At 34.5% G+C, this 19,189-nt stretch overlaps 2 protein-coding genes across 3 annotated transcripts; one reads left to right on the plus strand and one right to left on the minus strand.

The window, feature by feature from the left end:
- Positions 1-191: 191 nt before the first annotated feature.
- LOC106154587 (T-complex protein 1 subunit zeta) lies at positions 192-5,378 on the minus strand. The gene is made up of 13 exons (XM_013528985.2): positions 5,192-5,378; positions 4,759-4,822; positions 4,427-4,561; positions 4,071-4,130; positions 3,694-3,807; positions 3,416-3,519; positions 3,044-3,154; positions 2,645-2,804; positions 2,232-2,411; positions 1,875-2,022; positions 1,346-1,582; positions 982-1,054; positions 192-815 (listed from the first exon to the last, which is right to left on the minus strand). The coding sequence occupies exons 1-13, from the start codon at positions 5,326-5,328 to the stop codon at positions 743-745; spliced, it is 1,596 nt and encodes a 531-aa protein (XP_013384439.1). The 5' UTR covers positions 5,329-5,378; the 3' UTR covers positions 192-742.
- Positions 5,379-5,520: 142 nt separating this feature from the next.
- LOC106154571 (NADPH--cytochrome P450 reductase) lies at positions 5,521-18,879 on the plus strand. 2 transcript variants are annotated; one of them, XM_013528966.2, is made up of 15 exons: positions 5,521-5,707; positions 7,085-7,303; positions 8,037-8,091; positions 8,463-8,591; positions 8,718-8,867; positions 9,261-9,385; positions 9,616-9,705; positions 9,967-10,065; positions 10,227-10,343; positions 10,627-10,745; positions 11,024-11,205; positions 11,508-11,657; positions 11,961-12,225; positions 12,736-12,964; positions 13,259-18,879. In XM_013528966.2, exons 2-15 carry the CDS (start codon positions 7,125-7,127, stop codon positions 13,401-13,403), a joined length of 2,034 nt encoding a protein of 677 aa, XP_013384420.1. In that variant the 5' UTR covers positions 5,521-5,707; positions 7,085-7,124; the 3' UTR covers positions 13,404-18,879. The 2 variants fall into 2 exon arrangements, with proteins under 2 accessions (XP_013384420.1, XP_013384427.1); XM_013528973.2 differs by lacking the exon at positions 5,521-5,707 and adding an exon at positions 5,862-5,880.
- The last annotated feature ends 310 nt before the right edge of the window (positions 18,880-19,189 follow it).

Raw genomic sequence — 19,189 nt, forward strand, 5'->3', positions numbered from 1 at the left:
CTTACCCAAAAATTACTCATTCCCCCTCGAAATCCAGTCAATTTAAAAATACGATGGACCTTTCTAGATCTTTTTCTTACAGGTACAAATGTACTTTGCTTAAAATCAAAAGCCATGCATGTTATTCCATACTTGTGATTTATCAAAAAACTTCCAAGTGGGTCCACAGAAACATAAAAATACTAAGAGAGTAAAACAAAGTATTTTATTACATTGATGGTAGAAATACATGGTGTAGAAACGAAAAATGGACATCAGAGAGGCAACATTTTAATATGGAACTGGTAGATACCTGACCTTTCCTTCACAGAAAAGTCTTCAATTTGATGGAAGACCATTAACATCTATCCTTGAGGCACAACTCACAAAAAAGGTATTTTAAACCTTGTTCTCAGTCACTACAATCTGTGCTGTATGCTGGTATCCATCAACTATTCTCTGCATTCTCACTAAAGTATTTAGCCGTTCCAATTTGTTGCACACATCTTGAAGAAAATCATTTATTCTAGGGGTGGATAATGGTAGTTTCGGACTAAATCATTTAACTTCAAACTGTCATAATGATGACAATAGGTGTCACATCTTTCAACTTTTCCCTGGCAGTCCCCTTAATTTGTTATTGGCATGATGTTTCGATTATGTAAAACTATTTTCATACAGTTCCTGTTGTTTTCTGTACATCTGAGTCACAAAACACTGCACTCTCTATCTAATACAACAGTCCCAGAAACATTGGGTTTCATCAGCCTTTGAGAGATGTCATTCCAGCTCTCATGATTTCATCCACCAGCAATAAATTAGAGGCTATCACAGTGCTGGAATGAAAAAAAAATTCTTAATTCGAATTTTTATTCTGCAGCAATTTCCATCAAAATTTGCAATATACATGGTGAAAGAAAAACATTCCCTTGTACACAGTAAAGAAAATCTGTCTTGCTTACAAAAAAAAATGTGCACAAATTAACACAAGTGTATACATACCAGGAGTGTAACAGTTGCCTCTTCACTCTGTAGTTGTCTACAATACCTGCATCCATAGGTAATAGGCATTCACCTGAAATTAGAAACTGTTGTAAAAACACAGCAAGATTCACTGTTCATCTAGAATGACATTACTTCAAATATATATATTCATATTTGGTTTGTCATAAACACAGACACTTAAAAAAGTTTTAATTTGTGTTAAGCTAATGCAAAGCTAAATTCTCTCTGGTATTTATGTCTTATGACTGCCCCACATTTATACTAGGCCATATATCTTGTTGTAACCCCAGCCCTCACCCTTCAACCCACCCACCCAGCCAGTTACCCTAAAAATACAGGTCCAACTATATATATGTATTACCTGTGGCTAAATCAATGCCCACAGGCTGTCCAGCTGATGCATACTCCTCCTGTAGCTTCACAATAGTCTCCTGTGCATCCAGACCAGAATTTCTGGCTAGAGTTTTGGGTATTACCAATAAGGCTTCGGCATATGCAGCGATACCCAGCCTGGCACGCCCTTTGACTGTCTCCTTGTATTTGAACAGCTCTGCATGTGCTGCAATCTCAAAGGCACCAGCTCCAGGGACAACTGAACCTGAAATTGAAAAGAAAAATATTTACTTTATCATTACATTCGAGTTTAGTGCTCCTCCCTATAATTTTTATCTCATAGTTTAACCTACTGAAAATTTTCTAAAGATAAATGTCGAACACAACCAAATTCATTAATACTGAAATTTTTTGCTGTGCTCCCCCCGACAGCACAATCTTGCTTCTCATTTTATTTAACCTGTAGCATAATGCTCGACATACAAATAAAAAAGTGATTATGGCTAAATTGTACTGGTAGAAATCTGAAAAAAAAAAAGTAAATGTCTAAAACTTACCATCTTCCACAGCATTCTTCACAGCTCTCAAGCCATCATGAATGGCATCCTTGATCTGAGCCACAGTGTGACGGTTTGGTCCCTTGATCACAACAGTCACTGAGCGGGGGTTCTTGCATTCCTCAATGAAAAAGAACTTCTCTTCACCCTGATCAGACAAAAAAGAAATATTTAATGTGAAAGAATTATTTCAGACATTGCAATATTGATCTTACATTCACAGAAGCAATCAGTTTGTAATACAGCGTTATAGTAAATTATAAAATTACTTCCATTTGTCAAATCAAAATGTTCCAAACCTCATAAAATCATTTTCTGAGAAAACAATACTGATCTGAAAAAGAAAAAAAAGCTCACTAGTGTGTGCTCATATGCAAGGCCAGCATATCCCAAGCAATCTGGGGTCAAATCCTCTAGGGAGTTCATGGCCATGCCACCACAGGCTAAGGTCAACCGTTCCATGTTTCTCCTCTTGGCTCTTCTCAAGGCAACAATTCCTTCCTTGGCCAGCATGTCCAAAGACATAGGATCAATACCCTAAAATTATTGTAAACAAAACAAAGGGTCAATTAAAAATACACAATCCTATATTATTTACCCTTTAATACATTTAAATAGAACAAGGTATTAAAAAATAAACATCCACACCAAAAGCTTGATTGTAAACAACCATAATTTGATTTGAGGTTTTAATCTAAAAATAAATATGTTCTTGCTGATGACAATGAAATTTTCAGGAAAATGTTTATTAAATTTATATTATTACATACCTTTTGGTTTATGATTATAAAATTTTTGTCTGTGCCATCACACATTTTCTTCTTGAACTCAATAATCTTGGCAACCTTAATATCAGTAAATTCTCTCTCTGCCTGCACAAGCTTTTCCCTCTCTGCAGCACTCTTGTAGAAGAACCCAGAATTTACTTCACTGTAATTATTACAATGAAAATTTTTTGTAAAAAATCTATTAATAAGCAGTTTAAAAATAATGTTAAGGATGAAAAAAATGGCATTCATCTCAGGCTAAGCCCTGTCTCAAAATATTAACTAATATTTTCCTGTTCTTCCAGACTTTTTTCCAATATCTTCCAACACAAATTCATATCCTCCAACACACGATCTGTAATGCAACAATGAGTATGAAAAAAAAAACTGTTTACACTTTACCTTTTCTCATATTCTAATGACACATTACAGGTGAGGATGTAGGCATTTTCTATTCTCTTCTTCATGTCAGGATGACGGGCACCATGATCCATTACAATTCCTCTTACAAGTCTGAAAAAAAAGTTGACAAAAGTAACAAACAAGTTCATTAATATTTCATAGAGTCTTTTTGTTATCATTAAAAAAGTGAACAAGAGCTTTCAGAGACTGAGAGTGAACTTTGAAAATCTAAATCATGCTGTAACTTAACAGAAAGAGATTTTGTAAAGTAATAATAGCATGTACAGTGTACAATATATCATTTTTTTTTAATTACTGAAACACTTTTTGGAATATATTCTATACCACCTTTCAGATATAATAAGTACTTACGTGGTGTCCATATCAGTTTTGTGCATCATTTCCATGATTTCTACCATGTGCAAATCAATTGGTTCTTCAGGCTTTTGTATAGCTAAAACTGCATCTACAACATGCTGAAAAGTGAACATTGCAACATCAAAACCAATTCAATTATGTTGCATTTTCAACTTTTTTGTATCAATATATAAAAATAATGCACATCCACACGTGACTTAATGAATGCAGCTGAAAACAGTAATGTTACTGAGAAATATTGTAAAGGCTAAATAGTTTGAAACAAAATTTACCTCTGTTAAAACATCAGCCAGCTCAGGATGCACTTTGGTCCTCAGGGATGTTCTAGCAACATTTATCAACATATCTCTGTCCATGGTCTTAGCTACTTTTATAGACTCCAATACCTAAAACAAATGGACAAAAACAAGCTTTATGTTACAGTTTACCTAAATTTTGCAAGTTAAAAAAATGCATTCACATTCACCAAAACTCCCTGTAAAAATCTGTGCTTACATATGAGAACTATTCCAAGTACCAATATTTCATAGAAATAATGGAAAACTAGTCATAAATCACCTACTGAGATGCAATTTATAAGGTCCAACCATCTCCACTAGAAGCGGGCTGTCAAAAGAGGTAAATGAGTAATAACTGAAAAAACCTTTACCTCTAATGCTTTGGTCTTGGCTAGCTCAAACCCTTCTGTCACTAGTCTTGGGTGAAGACCCTGAAACATAGCACAGCAATTTGTCAAGTTCTTTTCAACATTTTTCTGACATGCTACATGTAAATCACATCATCTAATACAAATTCTAAATAGTAAAAAATTACAATGGAAGTGAATTATTATTATTTTTTTTTAATTCAGCCAAGCTCACACCAGTTCTCAATCAATACTGAAAAGCCAACTGACAAAACTGCAACTGACAATACTCTGATATTGGCAAGTTAAAAGCTGCTAGAGCAGAGACCTAGATAAATAACACAACCAAACACCTGGAGCTATAATTTATGATAACATACCTCTGATATGTACACATCAGCTTGTTTTAGTAGTTCTCCAATAATGAGGACATTTGATGTAGTGCCATCACCAGTGATGTCATCTTGAGCTGTGGCTACACGTGCAATCAGAGATGCTGTGGGATGCTGGATTTGCTGATAAATAACATATATGAGAGTCGAGACATAAATATATCATGCAAATTTTTGAAAATGGTCACTTAAATTATTTAATATTATCATAAAAAATTGCCAGCATTACATTTGTTTCATAATGAAAATGATGCTGCAAAGATGACTCATATCAAAAACAGTAACTATTTGATAAATTGACTTGGCATTATTTAACATACCATTTCATGAAGCAGCACATTTCCATCTTTGGTCATTTTTATGTCTCCAGAACCAGACACCAACCTGACAATAAAAATACCAAAATCAGATAACCATACATATATAAAAGTATATGCATAATTATCACACTGTTAAAGCTAGCACTGAGAACGAAAAACCAAAAAAAATCAACTATTCTCGAAGTGTATTTGCACCCTGCTCGACATCTAAACATTCCATGAACTGATAAATATATCAGTTTTAATTTCGATAGACATAATGATTAAAAACGAAACACATGAAAATGGCACGAAAAAAAACAGAGCTTTTAGATACTGATCCAATACAGAAGTTGCTAGAATTTGTACGCGGAATAGAAAAAGGAACGAACATGTGCTTCTCATACCCATTTTTCCTACAGACAATACCTAACATAAAAGTGTCTCGACTTACATTTTCATCGTTCCCTTTGGACCAAGATTACTTTTAAGAACATCCTGGAGACCACGAGCTGCGCCTATATTAAGCGCTAAAGCTTGTGCAGCCCTGGCAACTTCGGCTTTGGGATTCAACGCTTTGACAGCAGCCATCTTGCACTCTTGATCAACAGTGTCGCCTGGCGGCAATCTCGGAAGAAGCGAGACTTGATGTACCTATATCTTGAAAATTAATCATATTAAGGTATCGATCAACTAAGATACCCTCTATTTCCAAATACACCTAAGAAATATTCATTAATTCCAACACAAATGTTGAATTTAATCTGAGAGAATTTACAAGAAATTTATTTTGAAAGGTCAAAGGTCACCAAACGTAAATTCACGAGAACTGTTAATCTGGTGTAAGACCCTCTTATAAAACGTCAGTCATAATTTTATCAGTGCGGTCAATTTAGGTGACACCGGTTAGACGTATGGGTAGTAAAACCGGGAAACGTGTCAGAAGCGTTGATTGAGAGCGGTGAAACAGGTGGGTTAAATAGCAGGCCATACATTGTGGCTGGCTTTATGTAAAGCACTAAAGGTACGTGCGTACTCAAACTGATCACGTTTGGATTTTCGTGATTCAGCGCAGTGCCAAAAACTAGGTCGAATAAACTGACCCCTTTTCCATGGTCACTTTCCTCCGTGAAACAAGCTTTTGTAAGTAAGATTCGGTGATGGTTGCATGACAAAATATTTGATCTACTTCATGTATTTATAAATGTAAGGTTGTCTCCCGATAACCGTCTCAAAATAATAGATGTGTAATGTATAACCTTTTTACATGGACTCCGACCTTGGCACAAAAAATGTGGGCATACATGATCCTGACCAAGTACCAGTTGGTCAAGATAGATAGATCTATTCCGGGGAGATTTGCTTGTAGTACAAATTAAATGTTCTAAATTCTTTCACAAAAGAATTGTCTGAAAGCTTTTGGTTACTTCTTAATCATATTAACCCTACCCCTCCTCTAAGGCATTTTTCTCAGCCTATGGCCCTCATTTAATGCTTTTTAAACTGCATACAAACATCACTAAGTTGGTTTCATTGTGTCTGTTATGGAATTTGAGCAGTCGTATCTTAACCAGAAAAAAAAAAGCTTAGAATTTTCTTATGGGCACAAACTCTGGGTCTGCCCAGTATAAGAACCAATAGTTTTAGTTCAGGCATGCTTCAATTTTATGATAGTGATAACTGAGTTTTTGACATGAAATGTTTATGTACAGGGAATAATTGATTGACGTGGATAAAGTATGAAGTCAGCTTTTTAAATATTCACTATGTCGCATACATGTAGATACAACCTCAACCTCATGAGATAAGATAATATACATATGGTTATTCATACAAAGTCTGGGTCAGTTTAATTCTGGGTAGGTCTACTGGGACATGTCATCATGAAGTAATATCATATTTAGATATCAATGTACTTATAGACCTGATATATTGTGTTTTTTTTTTTTTTTTTTCAAATTAAACATTTTGGTGCAGTTATCTTGTTACACTTAAAGTTTAGGTTTCATATTGGTTAACTTTTATTTAACTTACTATTAAAGGTAACTTTTATTTTCAACTTTTAAAACTGTTTTCTCTGTCAATGTGGTTATCATTTTACTGGGGTAGCGCTAACACTCGCCAATTTAGCCAAATGCTAAAACTTACTTAAATTGGCTAAAGAAAAAGGGCTTGATTTGACTTGTTATAGTCAAATGATCACCATTTTGATAACGAATTGACAAAATAGTGGTGATTTGGCTAAGCGAAAAAAATTGCTAGCGCTACCCCAGTATTATAATATACTTTTTTGAAGGAAATGGTTAAGCATAATTAATATTCATTTAAATGCTTTTCTTTTTTTCAGACACCTATTTTATTTATTCAAACAGTACACTAAAACAAACATGGTGCTTGTGACTATAACACTAGAAGCAAGTACAGAAGCAGTTACGGAAGCCTCAGAGCCATTACTGGGAATGTTGGATATAGCTATTCTAGGAGTCATTGCCATGGGCTTGGTATACTGGTTCTTTCTCCGGGGCAAGAAAGAGGAGCCTCCAACCATTAAGAAGTTAACAGTGCTGTAAGTTATTTGTTGGTGTCTTGATATTGTCACCCATGGATTTCTATTATACAAGATATTTTGTTTAATAAAATCATGTTTATTCCTTCACACACAAAGTTATAGTGTTCATTTCATGTAATGCATGTCTCTTTAATGGAAATGCAGGTGCATGAAAAAAGTTAAAAATTCCAGTTCATCTTTTTTAAACAAGGAGAGCATGTGTTATCTAGTTCCATGGACACCTGCATAAATAGGATATGCCAATGACATCAGCAGGAAGGTGTTAATTGCTATATCAGTTAATAGTGTGTCGAATGACATCAGCTATACTGGTGTTGCCTTGTCAGATGTATAAAATATAATGACATCATTCAAGAACTTGTGTCCTGTAAATGAAGTTATGTACAATTTGGTTTACACGTAGCAATGTGGTAATTAATTTTAACCAGATAAAGATCTGACATCTTGTACTCTAATATTTCAAACACTGTACAGTCTTTATATTTATTCGTCTATATTTATATGGCACAATCATTAGAATATTTACTTTGCCATATTTTTTTGTTATCTTCCTTTTAGTTGTGCATTTGAAATCTACTTTATCGATTATATTCCCCTTTTGGTTATAATTGGATTATGAAGTGTTTGTTTACTAGTAATTAAGTCAATAGAAACCTTTGATAGGGTAGATAAGGATTTTTGCATATATATATTCAGGCACAAAAATTAATTTTTTTTCAATATTTTACAGGCCTTCAACTGTCAGAGCTGATGACACAAATTTTGTAAATAAGATGAAGCATGGAGTAAGTATATGCAAAACACATGAGCCTTTCATAAGTTTGAATTAATTGTTAATTAGCATCAAACACCTTTGATTGAGGTGATTATCAGTTTTATAATTATATTGATTCCAGGTACATTGCTAATGCTTGCAGTGGCATATTTGTCATTCACACTTCCAGGGAGTCATTAAGCATTTGCCACATAGGTTTGACTCTATTTGGTGACCTTTTCAAGCTCTAAAAAGAAATTGTTTCCTAAATAGTTCATACTGTGCCATTAAGATTACTTGAAAATGACATTTCAGCCAGAAAAGAAAAAATGAAAAAAAAATCTTTAAATAATATTTAAAAATATTTAAATTGGGAATATATGTGGTGGTCTATTATTCTAGGGGAAGAATGTGATTGTGTTTTATGGGTCCCAGACTGGCACAGCAGAGGAGTTTGCTGGTCGCTTGTCCAAGGATGCTAGTCGCTATGGCATGAAAGGGATTACAGCTGATCCTGAGGAATGTGACATGGTAAGATTTCTTTTTATAATTTTGTGATTTCAAAGTACTGTGGTAAATAGAAATACATACTTTTTTTCTGTCCCTATTTTGATAGCATTTTAATTTTTATTACTGGCTTGATTCTCTTCTTAACAGGAAGAGCTTCCACAGTTGGCTGAAATTGAGAATTCCCTAGCAATATTTTGTATGGCTACATATGGTGAGGGAGATCCCACAGATAATGCACAAGAGTTTTATGATTGGCTACAAAATGGTGATGCTGACTTGTCTGGGGTCAGATATGCTGTAAGTAAAGATATTTAGAGAAATATACAAGAGAAACCCTTAATTGATACCCTATTTGAAAGAGAAGGGTATTATATTTTTCTGTTAAAACAGCTTGAAACTTGGGAAAGATTTAGCATTCTCCAGCTAGCTCACCCAACCCTACTCTGACAAGTACTTTTACAAACACTGTTATTTAAGCCATTTTCACTTGCCAGTATATCAGTAAAAGCCCTTGTTCCAGTGCTAACTCGGTGTTTTGTATGAAACAAAAAACTACATATTACAAAGTGCTTTGATATTCCTTTCAAACATGTTAATTTAGTTACCAGTACGTTTTTTGAATATTATTCTTTCATCCAGTTATGATAATGCTTAACAAAGAAATTCATGTTTTCTTTCTGGATTAAATAGGTATTCAGTCTTGGCAATAAAACCTATGAGCATTATAATGCCATGGGAAAATATGTGGACAAGAGACTGGAAGAACTTGGGGCAACAAGAATATATGAAGTGGGCTTGGGAGATGATGATGCCAAGTATGTACACTAGATAGCCGTTATCTGATACCTCTTTTTTAATGGAAATTTCTTTCTCAGCCTGGTTTTATCTGAGAAGCTTTGCTATATAACAAGTGTTCAAAGAAAAAAGCTTGTTTCTCTCATGCACATTTTTCATTTGACAATTACTAATAACTGAATAAGAGGTATGTTGTTGAGTTGAAATGTTCAGAAGTCAGCATGTATAGATTGTGTATTATGAATTTTAGCATTGAGGAAGATTTTGTGACCTGGAGGGAGAAATTTTGGCCTGCTGTTTGTGAACACTTTGGTGTGGAAGCAACAGGAGAGGATGTAAAGTAAGATGGCTGTATTTAATTTGTTTTAATTTTATACAGTAAGTTAAAAATAATTTACCTGAGGTACATTAAGTTGAAAATATTTAACTGTAGGTATCTGTTCATGTAATAAGTTGAACTTTCTACATGTTAATTGTCTTTTGTTTTATAAAGGATTTCAAGACCATTTTAATGTTGAATTGTGATATTTAACTTCATTAATTTAATTGGAACCTATAATATTATGTAATTTTTTCCATATTTCATCTATTTTCCTATTAGCATGAGGCAATTTGCTGTAGAGATACATGAAGACACACCCAAGGAGAAGATATTTAGTGGTGAACCTGCTAGGCTTGGGTCTTTCAGAAATCAAAAACCGTAAGACATATTTTTATTTGAAATAAAACATTTGAAAATTTAGTGAGCGTATTTTTTCAGTATGATGAGGTTGCATACTTAAGCATATAGATTCTTTGTGTTCAGATTGCAAATGGGCAATCAAATTCATCTAGACTCCATTTTTTTCTGTTTGATTATAGGCCCTACGACTCTAAGAATCCATTCTTAGCCCCAGTGATAGTAAACAGGGAGCTACACAAGGGAGGAGACAGATCATGTATGCACATAGAACTTGATATCACAGGCTCAAGAATTAGGTAAGAATTTCATTGTTTCCCAAACCTTGTACACATAAGACTACATTGTAAATAAGTTGGAGGCATTTCATATGTCAACCTTGTTTGTTTTTCTGGTTAGTCCTTTTTTTCATTTTCAAGAAGGCAGTGCTAGCACTGTGTAAAAGCACTTATTTAACTACAGTAAGGATGATATGATTTTTATTGCTGCAGAAATTATAATTACTCCTTGTAACACTCTGTAATGAGTCTTCATTGTAACTGCTGTTACGGTAGTCTTAAATGTTGCGATCAATATTTCAAGATATGAAGCTGGTGACCATGTAGCAGTATTTCCCACCAATGACCCTCAGCTGGTTGAGGCCCTGGGCACAAGACTGGGGGTGGACCTGGACCAAGTCATGTCCCTAAACAATGTGGATGGTAAGAATTTGTATGCAGGATCCAATTACTTATATGGAATCTGTTTTAATATCTACAATAAGGTTGAAACAGTTGAAATTGTATGCAAAATATAATGATCTGAAAAATATTGCTGGGTCTCCGCTACAAGATAGATTGTACTTGAGAATGCATGTTACATGATAAAGATAATCATAACTTGAGGTGGGAGAATGGTGTTTCTGAATACTTCATTTATTTATTTTGATTTGCATTTACCTATCCTTGACAAAAACTTCTTTTTTGAAACATTTCTACAGAGGAAGCAAGTAAGAAGCATCCGTTCCCCTGCCCAACAACTTACAGAACAGCTCTACTTCATTACCTGGACATTGTTAGTCCTCCAAGAACACACATTCTCAAGGAGTTGTCAGATTATGCTGAGGACCCCAAGGACAAAGAATTCCTACAGAAATTGGCGTGTGCAAGTGAAGAGGGCAAGGTAATTATATGTAAAGAAAATACAGAAACCCTTGTTTTTAAATTAAATGAACAGGCATATATTTTTTAAGGATGCAGAATTCAAGGGATGAAATGCCTAATATGAGTAATTCACATAAAAGTAATGAAGCATTTAGTTTTATATTACATATAGTTATACTATTTATTTTCATTAATTAATTAATTTATTTATTTTTGAGGAGAGAGTTATTGAACAGTTGTTTTGCTACAGAAAATGTGTTTCCCCACCAGATAGCGCACAACTGCTATTGAATATACTGAATCTTTTAAAAACATTTTCAGAACTTATATATTGAATGGGTTGCTAAGGATCACAGGGACATTCTCACAGTTTTAACAGACCTCCCATCACTGAAACCACCCATAGATTACCTGTGTGAACTATTACCAAGGTTACAAGCCAGATACTATTCCATATCATCATCTCCAAAGGTAAATTACTCTTTATCATCACATGTGAAACTTTTGTCCTCTGAAGTGACTGTGTACATGTTGAAATTTTCACATTATAAGGTTGGTGATAAGTATCATAATATAGGTTTGTCATTGACTGGCACCATAAAGCTATTATATACCATAGGTGAAAAATGTTTGATTGCAGGGTTGGGAATTGAATTCTGCCAGGCTGTTTAAACAAAGACATTCTAGAAAATGAACTTGTGTGGAATGTTTTAAATGATTAGAAAATATGTAGTTTAATGTATAGGTATAGATAGACTATGAAAAATGTTTCAGCTTTACCCATCCAGTATTCACATCACAGCAGTTTTGGTTGACTACCAGACAAGAACTGGGAGGCCAGTCAAGGGGGTGGCCACCAACTGGCTGGCATTAAAACACCCAACCAATGGCATTAAACCCACAGTTCCCATATTTGTCCGCAAGTCTCAATTCCGCCTGCCTTTCAAGGCCTCCACCCCTGTCATCATGATAGGCCCAGGAACAGGTCTGGCTCCATTCAGAGGCTTTATCCAGGAGAGGCACTTTTTGAAGAAGGAAGGTAATGTATAAAGCTACGTTTGTTTGCTTGCCAATTTTTGTTGAAATCGGTCATGTTGCTGCTCAATAAACATGAGAATTGCACCTCACTTCATTTTCTCTCTCTTTGCTCTGTGCCTATGACAAAGTGAGCCAAAGTGTTGAGTACATGGCAAGTATATCATTACTGTCATGATAATTTATCTTTGGCACAGTACTTCTCAGATCTTGCATCAGTAGAAATCTTTGTTTCAGTTAAAGTTGTAAAGATTAGCAATGATCTGGCACAAATTGGTAACAAATTTTAGTTTAAAGATATAATTTCTAATACAGATGGAAGACAAAAAGGGTTCAATATGTGATATTAAAATAAGTTCAAAATAATCTATAGGCAAACTTATTGGGACTTAGCATATTTCACCAAACGCTAGCTTTTTACTTATGCTGTACTGACTTCATCCCTATTCAAAATCCTTATTTCATTACCCCAGTTCTTTTATTACATTTACTTCATTTTATCATTCTATTTTAGGCAAAGAAATTGGACCTACGGTGCTTTTCTTTGGCTGTCGTAAAAAGGCTGAGGATTACTTGTACGAGGAGGAACTGCAGAGCTACTGCATGGATGGTTCATTGAGTCATCTTCATGTAGCTTTCTCCAGAGAACAGCAGCACAAGATTTACGTCCAACACTTGATAAAACAACAGAAGGAAGAAATATGGGAACTTTTGGAGGCTGGAGGACACATTTATGTTTGTGGGTAGGTTGTCTTTTGATAGATTATTACACTATTTTACTCTAAATATTAGTTTTTGTATTTTGATTTGCCTTCATTGTGTAACATACACCAGTGTACAATTTGTGGATATTTATTCAAAATATGATGCTTTTATTCTGATTATAAGGTTTTGGCAGAAAAAAAGTAAATTATTCCAACAGCTCTGTAATATCTCATGTACATTAATTGTTCATAGGCATTTTTAGATGCATGTTAAGTCTGAAAAGGAGTGAAAAATAAGAAAGTCACTGAAGTAGTTCTGTTTCTACCTTTCAGTGATGCTAGAAACATGGCCAAAGATGTCCATAGTTGCATGACTGATATAGTGGAGGAGTTGGGGAAGATACCTCGTTCACAGGCCGAGGATTATGTGAAGAAACTCCACACAAAGGGGCGCTATTCTGCTGATGTTTGGAGTTAACACAGAGATGTGGAACAGAAATTGGTACAATTAGGATTTGAACTTGTGAACATCACACACTCTGATTTTTATTTTATGGTGTATGTATATGAGATGAATTATAAACGCATCTATGTTCACAGAATTAGCTAGATTACCATGTTTCTGGTTTTGGACACCAAATTATCTTTGTAAGAAGAAAAATCTGACCCCAGTGTTTAAAATGATGTATCACTCAATTTCTTTTAATTTGTCTCCCTTAATGTGAACCTTGTAAAATAAATAGAATGTTTTTATTATGAAGCCTACCTCTCTAGTCAAATAAAAAGTCCAAGCATGTAATTTATATAGATTCTGACTTTATTACCATATTATATCAAACATATTTCATAAATCATGATATTGCACAAATTTCAATTGTCCTAGTTAACTCAAAGGTGTGACACAATTAAATTGTATTGAGTAACATGCATTGTGACACTGAACATTTCATTTGTTGATAACTTGGATGTTTGTGCATTGTGTATTCATGATGCTTTACACCTAATCAAATTGTGTTGGTTATTGGAATGCTGGTGAACCTAAAAAAGCTTGGTAGCTGTATTTTTATATATTTATTGTTTCATTCAAATATTTCCATCTTGACACAAAGAGAAAAATTGGTCATGTTAAAGTAGATAAATGTTAGGATCTATTTGCTCATCCACTTTAGATAATGCAGAAATAAACTTTGTTATGTTATGAGATCAAAAATACATCAGGTTGAATTTGCTAATTGGGGCTGATGCTGTCACAGCAGAGTTCTTGTGGTAAAAATTGTTTTCTAATTCAAGCAGATCTCCCTCACCTTAGCTGCTATCAACAGTTTTAACATCTAATGAATCACAATTAAATTATGAGTACTACAATCTGTTGCTAAGGATTGGTTTTGAAAGGCTTATTTCTGATTTTAACAGTAAAGAGCAAAATAATGAGTTAGTTTGATGGAGCATGCAGACATGCTGAAAACTTTTCAGAATGGCCGGACATTTGGACCAGCAGTAATGAAAAATTTGCCAGACTGAATGGATTTTTGTCAGACTGAAAATCACTCTATTCGTTTGAGACACGTACTACCAGTACAATTAGGGTAGCTTACTTTGTTTGTGAATGTGATAGGTTTGAAATGGAAGGGAAAAAATGTTTTGGGTTTTATATAATTTTATTAGTGAAGTATGTCGAATGATGACTGTAAATTCAAAATTGCGGCTCTTAAAACTTTTGTCGGTCCTTTGGACCGACCAAGTCCCATGTTTTACCGGTCCAGACAAATTTTCCTGGTCATGACCGATCTGACCGACAGTTTCAGCATGTCTGAGCATGCAAATTAGGGACTTGGCTCTCATTAACAGAACATTTTAAAGCAAACACTGGTTACATGTTGTTGTCAACTGTGCCAATTTTCATGATATCCAATTTAGTTACAGAGGTACTCTGCACACTGATCACTATTTTACATAAATTTACAAAGCAGTTTAATTGGCAATTAACAGGAGCAGTTTAAAAGCAGAAGAACTTGGTGAAGAAAACAACATAAAAGGACATTTTTGCTTGAATAGTATATATTTTATGGTCCTTTATCTAGATAAGAATATGTATCATAGGATTTTTTTTTCTTTTATTGCAATATTAATGTACCCATCTACCTTATTGTACCACCAGCGTTAGCGCTGGCGGTACATATGGTTTCGGTCCCGTCCGGATCGTTCCGCCGGCTCCGCCAGCTCCGCCGGCTCCGCCGGACGGCTACCGTTACCGCTTCTCCTCCTAGACGGTAAGGGCCCCCGTACCCATCTCATGGATTTAGGTCACCTATAATCTCAACTCGTTCCACGTAAAATTTGGGCTTTGTCGGTATTGGGGTCTGGGTGTGGCACTCATTACAATGCACCCTTGTCTAAAAATGGCAAAATTAAATGCTAATTATCTACCCTACGGAAGGAGTTATGGGAAAAATTTCTATAGACGGCTTTGCAAAAGTCATATGTGTAGATTTCAAATATACCCTTGGATTTGACCTTTGACCTTTACTTCAAGGTCAAATGGGCCAAAATTTTCAAAAAAATGAAATTTTTTACGAAAAAAATTTTTTTTGCCCTGTTATTCAGACACTACACAGACTTAACCAATAATATTATTGGAAAGTGTTACCCTTCAGGTCATCTTTCATCTCCATGAATTTGGGGTCAATCGGTGCATTTTCACGGGAGTAGCGGCCATAAGATACCGAAACTGAAAACTGTCTCTAATTCGGGAACCGTTAATGCTAGAGACCCATTCTTTTTTGCATTTTGTAAAGCCCAACACTGGAGGTGGTCTCGGTTTTTTTGTATTTCATACGGTTTTCGAGTTACGCTGTATCAAAAAGTACATATTGGTGGTAAAAGCAAAATGTGCAGTACGGTAATGGATAATAAATTTTGAACTCTGGAAAAATAAAACAAAAGGCTTGGCAAAGCAGACAACTTGTGTTCAAAAATGACATTATTTCATCAAATTTGAACTTCTGAAACTTCAGAGCACCTCCTATTTCAAGAATTTTGACCAAAATGACATTTTCTTTATTTCAATTAATTTTTTCTGTACGAAATTTAAGGCACATTATGGTAACTCCAAAATTATAACATTTAGTCCCTTATATCTCCAAAACTGGCAGAGATAGGTCCATAGTTACTATTGAAGTTGAATAGGAAGTCATATACTGGCAATCTTACTGTGACCTTGAAATTGACCTTTGACCTACTTTTCACCATGAACTGAACTTTGCAAATTTTGCTTCCCTTTTATCTCCAAAACTGACAGAGATAGGTCCATAGTTACTATTGAACTTGAATAGGAAGTCATATACTGGCAATCTAAATGTGATCTTAAAATTGACCTTTGACCTACTTTTCACCATGAACTGAACTTTGCAAATTTTGCTTTCCTTTTATCTCCAAAACTTGCTGAGATAGGTCCATAGTTAGTATTGAACTTGAATAGAAAGTCATATACTGGCAATCTAAATGTGACCTTGAAATTGACCTTTGACCTACTTTTCACCATGAATTGAACTTTGCAAATTTTACTTTCCTTTTATCTCCAAAACTGGCAGAGATAGGTCTGTAGTTACTATTGAACTTGAATAGGAAGTCATATACTGGCAATCTATATGTGACCTTAAAATTGACCTTTGACCTACTTTTCACCATGAACTGAACTTTGCAAATTTTGCTTTCCTTTTATCTCCAAAACTGGCTGAGATAGGTCGGTAGTTACTATTGAACTTGAATAGAAAGTCATATACTGGCAATCTAAATGTGACCTTGAAATTGACCTTTGACCTACTTTTCACCATGAATTGAACTTTGCAAATTTTGCTTTCCTTTTATCTCCAAAACTGGCAGAGGTAGGTCCGTAGTTACTATTGAACTTGAATAGGAAGTCATATACTGGCAATCTATATGTGACCTTAAAATTGACCTTTGACCTACTTTTCACCATAAACTGAACTTTGCAAATTTTGCTTCCCTTTTATCTCCAAAACTGGCAGAGATAGGTCCATAGTTACTATTGAACTTGAATAGGAAGTCATATACTGGCAATCTAAATGTGACCTTAAAATTGACCTTTGACCTACTTTTCACCATGAACTGAACTTTGCAAATTTTGCTTTCCTTTTATCTCCAAAACTTGCTGAGATAGGTCCATAGTTACTATTGAACTTGAATAGGAAGTCATATACTGGCAATCTAAATGTGACCTTAAAATTGACCTTTGACCTACTTTTCACCATGAATTGAACTTTGCAAATTTTGCTTTCCTTTTATCTCCAAAACTGGCTGAGATAGGTCGGTAGTTACTATTGAACTTGAATAGAAAGTCATATACTGGCAATCTAAATGTGACCTTGAAATTGACCTTTGACCTACTTTTCACCATGAATTGAACTTTGCAAATTTTGCTTTCCTTTTATCTCCAAAACTGGCAGAGATAGGTCCGTAGTTACTATTGAACTTGAATAGGAAGTCATATACTGGCAATCTATATGTGACCTTAAAATTGACCTTTGACCTACTTTTCACCATGAACTGAACTTTGCAAATTTTGCTTCCCTTTTATCTCCAAAATTTGCTGAGATAGGTCCATAGTTAGTATTGAACTTGAATAGGAAGTCATATACTGGCAATCTAAATGTGACCTTAAAATTGACCTTTGACCTACTTTTCACCATGAACTGAATTTTGCAAATTTTGCTTTCCTTTTATCTCCAAAACTGGCAGAGATAGGTCCGTAGTTACTATTGAACTTGAATAGGAAGTCATATACTGGCAATCTATATGTGACCTTAAAATTGACCTTTGACCTACTTTTCACCATGAACTGAACTTTGCAAATTTTGCTTCCCTTTTATCTCCAAAATTTGCTGAGATAGGTCCATAGTTACTATTGAATTTGAATAGGAAGTCCTATACTGGCAATCTAAGTGTGACCTTGAAATTGACCTTTGACCTACTTTTTATCATGAAGTTAACTCTGCTAATTTCTTTCTCTTTTAACTTCAAACTTGACAGAGATAGGTCCATAGTTACTCTTGAACTTGAATAGGAAGTCATATACTGGCAATTTACTGTGACCTTGAAATTGACCCTTGACCTATCTTACGAAGAACTTAAATTTGATTGTACCATATATATTTTTTGCAATAGTTTAAAAATTCTTGTTGATTGCATTTTTACAGCTTGTCAAGCACAAAACTGGTGGCTGTGTCCCTTATTTTGTGTATGTGGGGGTCTATAAGAATGCGCTTGCTCCAGCTGGTGGTACAATATTCGGAGGCGGTATCGCCTCTCTGATCCTCTAGTTTTTAAACATGATATAAGTGGAACTTTCCTGGAAACGAGTATAGGGAGGAGTTTTAAAACAAGCATGAAGTATGTTCACCATCAGCATAAATTTTATTTTATTACTTTATATTTAATGGATATGTGAAACTTGTAAATTTGCACATTTTATTTACCTTGCTTATAAAGGGAGAAGTGTTCAAAACATATATCAGGTAATCACTTTTATTATATACATTCATTCATACTGGAAAACATTGACGAGCTTATCAGTTATTTAGATTTACTCTGTTGTATAAAAATTTTTGTAATAATTTTTAATTAAGACATTGCATTGTGAAATATAATGGTTTGAGGTTACTGTAACAGCCGTTAAAAAGGCCATATTATAAATTAGGTCAATCGAAAATCAGAAATTCAAATGCATTTTCAACTGGGAAGTGGAACTTAAATGACATGATGACTTGAATTATGACATTCTCTTGTAAAGTAACCTTTAAAAATGGTGTGAGTATCAAAAGACCTTCAAAGTATGTTTAAAATCCACGTTTTTATAAAACGGGATCATACATTTGTATAGAAAAAGAAAGCATTTTATTTTAATGTGATGTAGGAATAAATGAAATCCCTGAACAGTTACTAGTTCACATTTTTTCATGCCAACTTGACAATATTGATATACAGGATTGAAAGTGCTTGCTCTTCTTCACATCAATCAAGAATGACCAATTTCTATCGTCCCACGGAAGTGCTCTCATTTGGAATTGCCATGTTGACTAAATTTTTACACTCCATTTCACCGTTTTGTAATAACTTCTTTCTGAGGAAGAGAAAGTATTCAATAGACAAGACTGTCAGCTTTCACCGTTATTATTTATTATATTGTAATAATCCTTTGTGTGGAGTATTTCAAAAACTAAAGAATTTAATGTGCAAGACCTTTCT

The sequence above is a fragment of the Lingula anatina genome, chromosome 1 (assembly GCF_051362555.1).
Source record: "Lingula anatina isolate TDL-2025a chromosome 1, LinAna3.0, whole genome shotgun sequence".
Lineage (NCBI taxonomy): Eukaryota > Metazoa > Brachiopoda > Lingulata > Lingulida > Lingulidae > Lingula > Lingula anatina.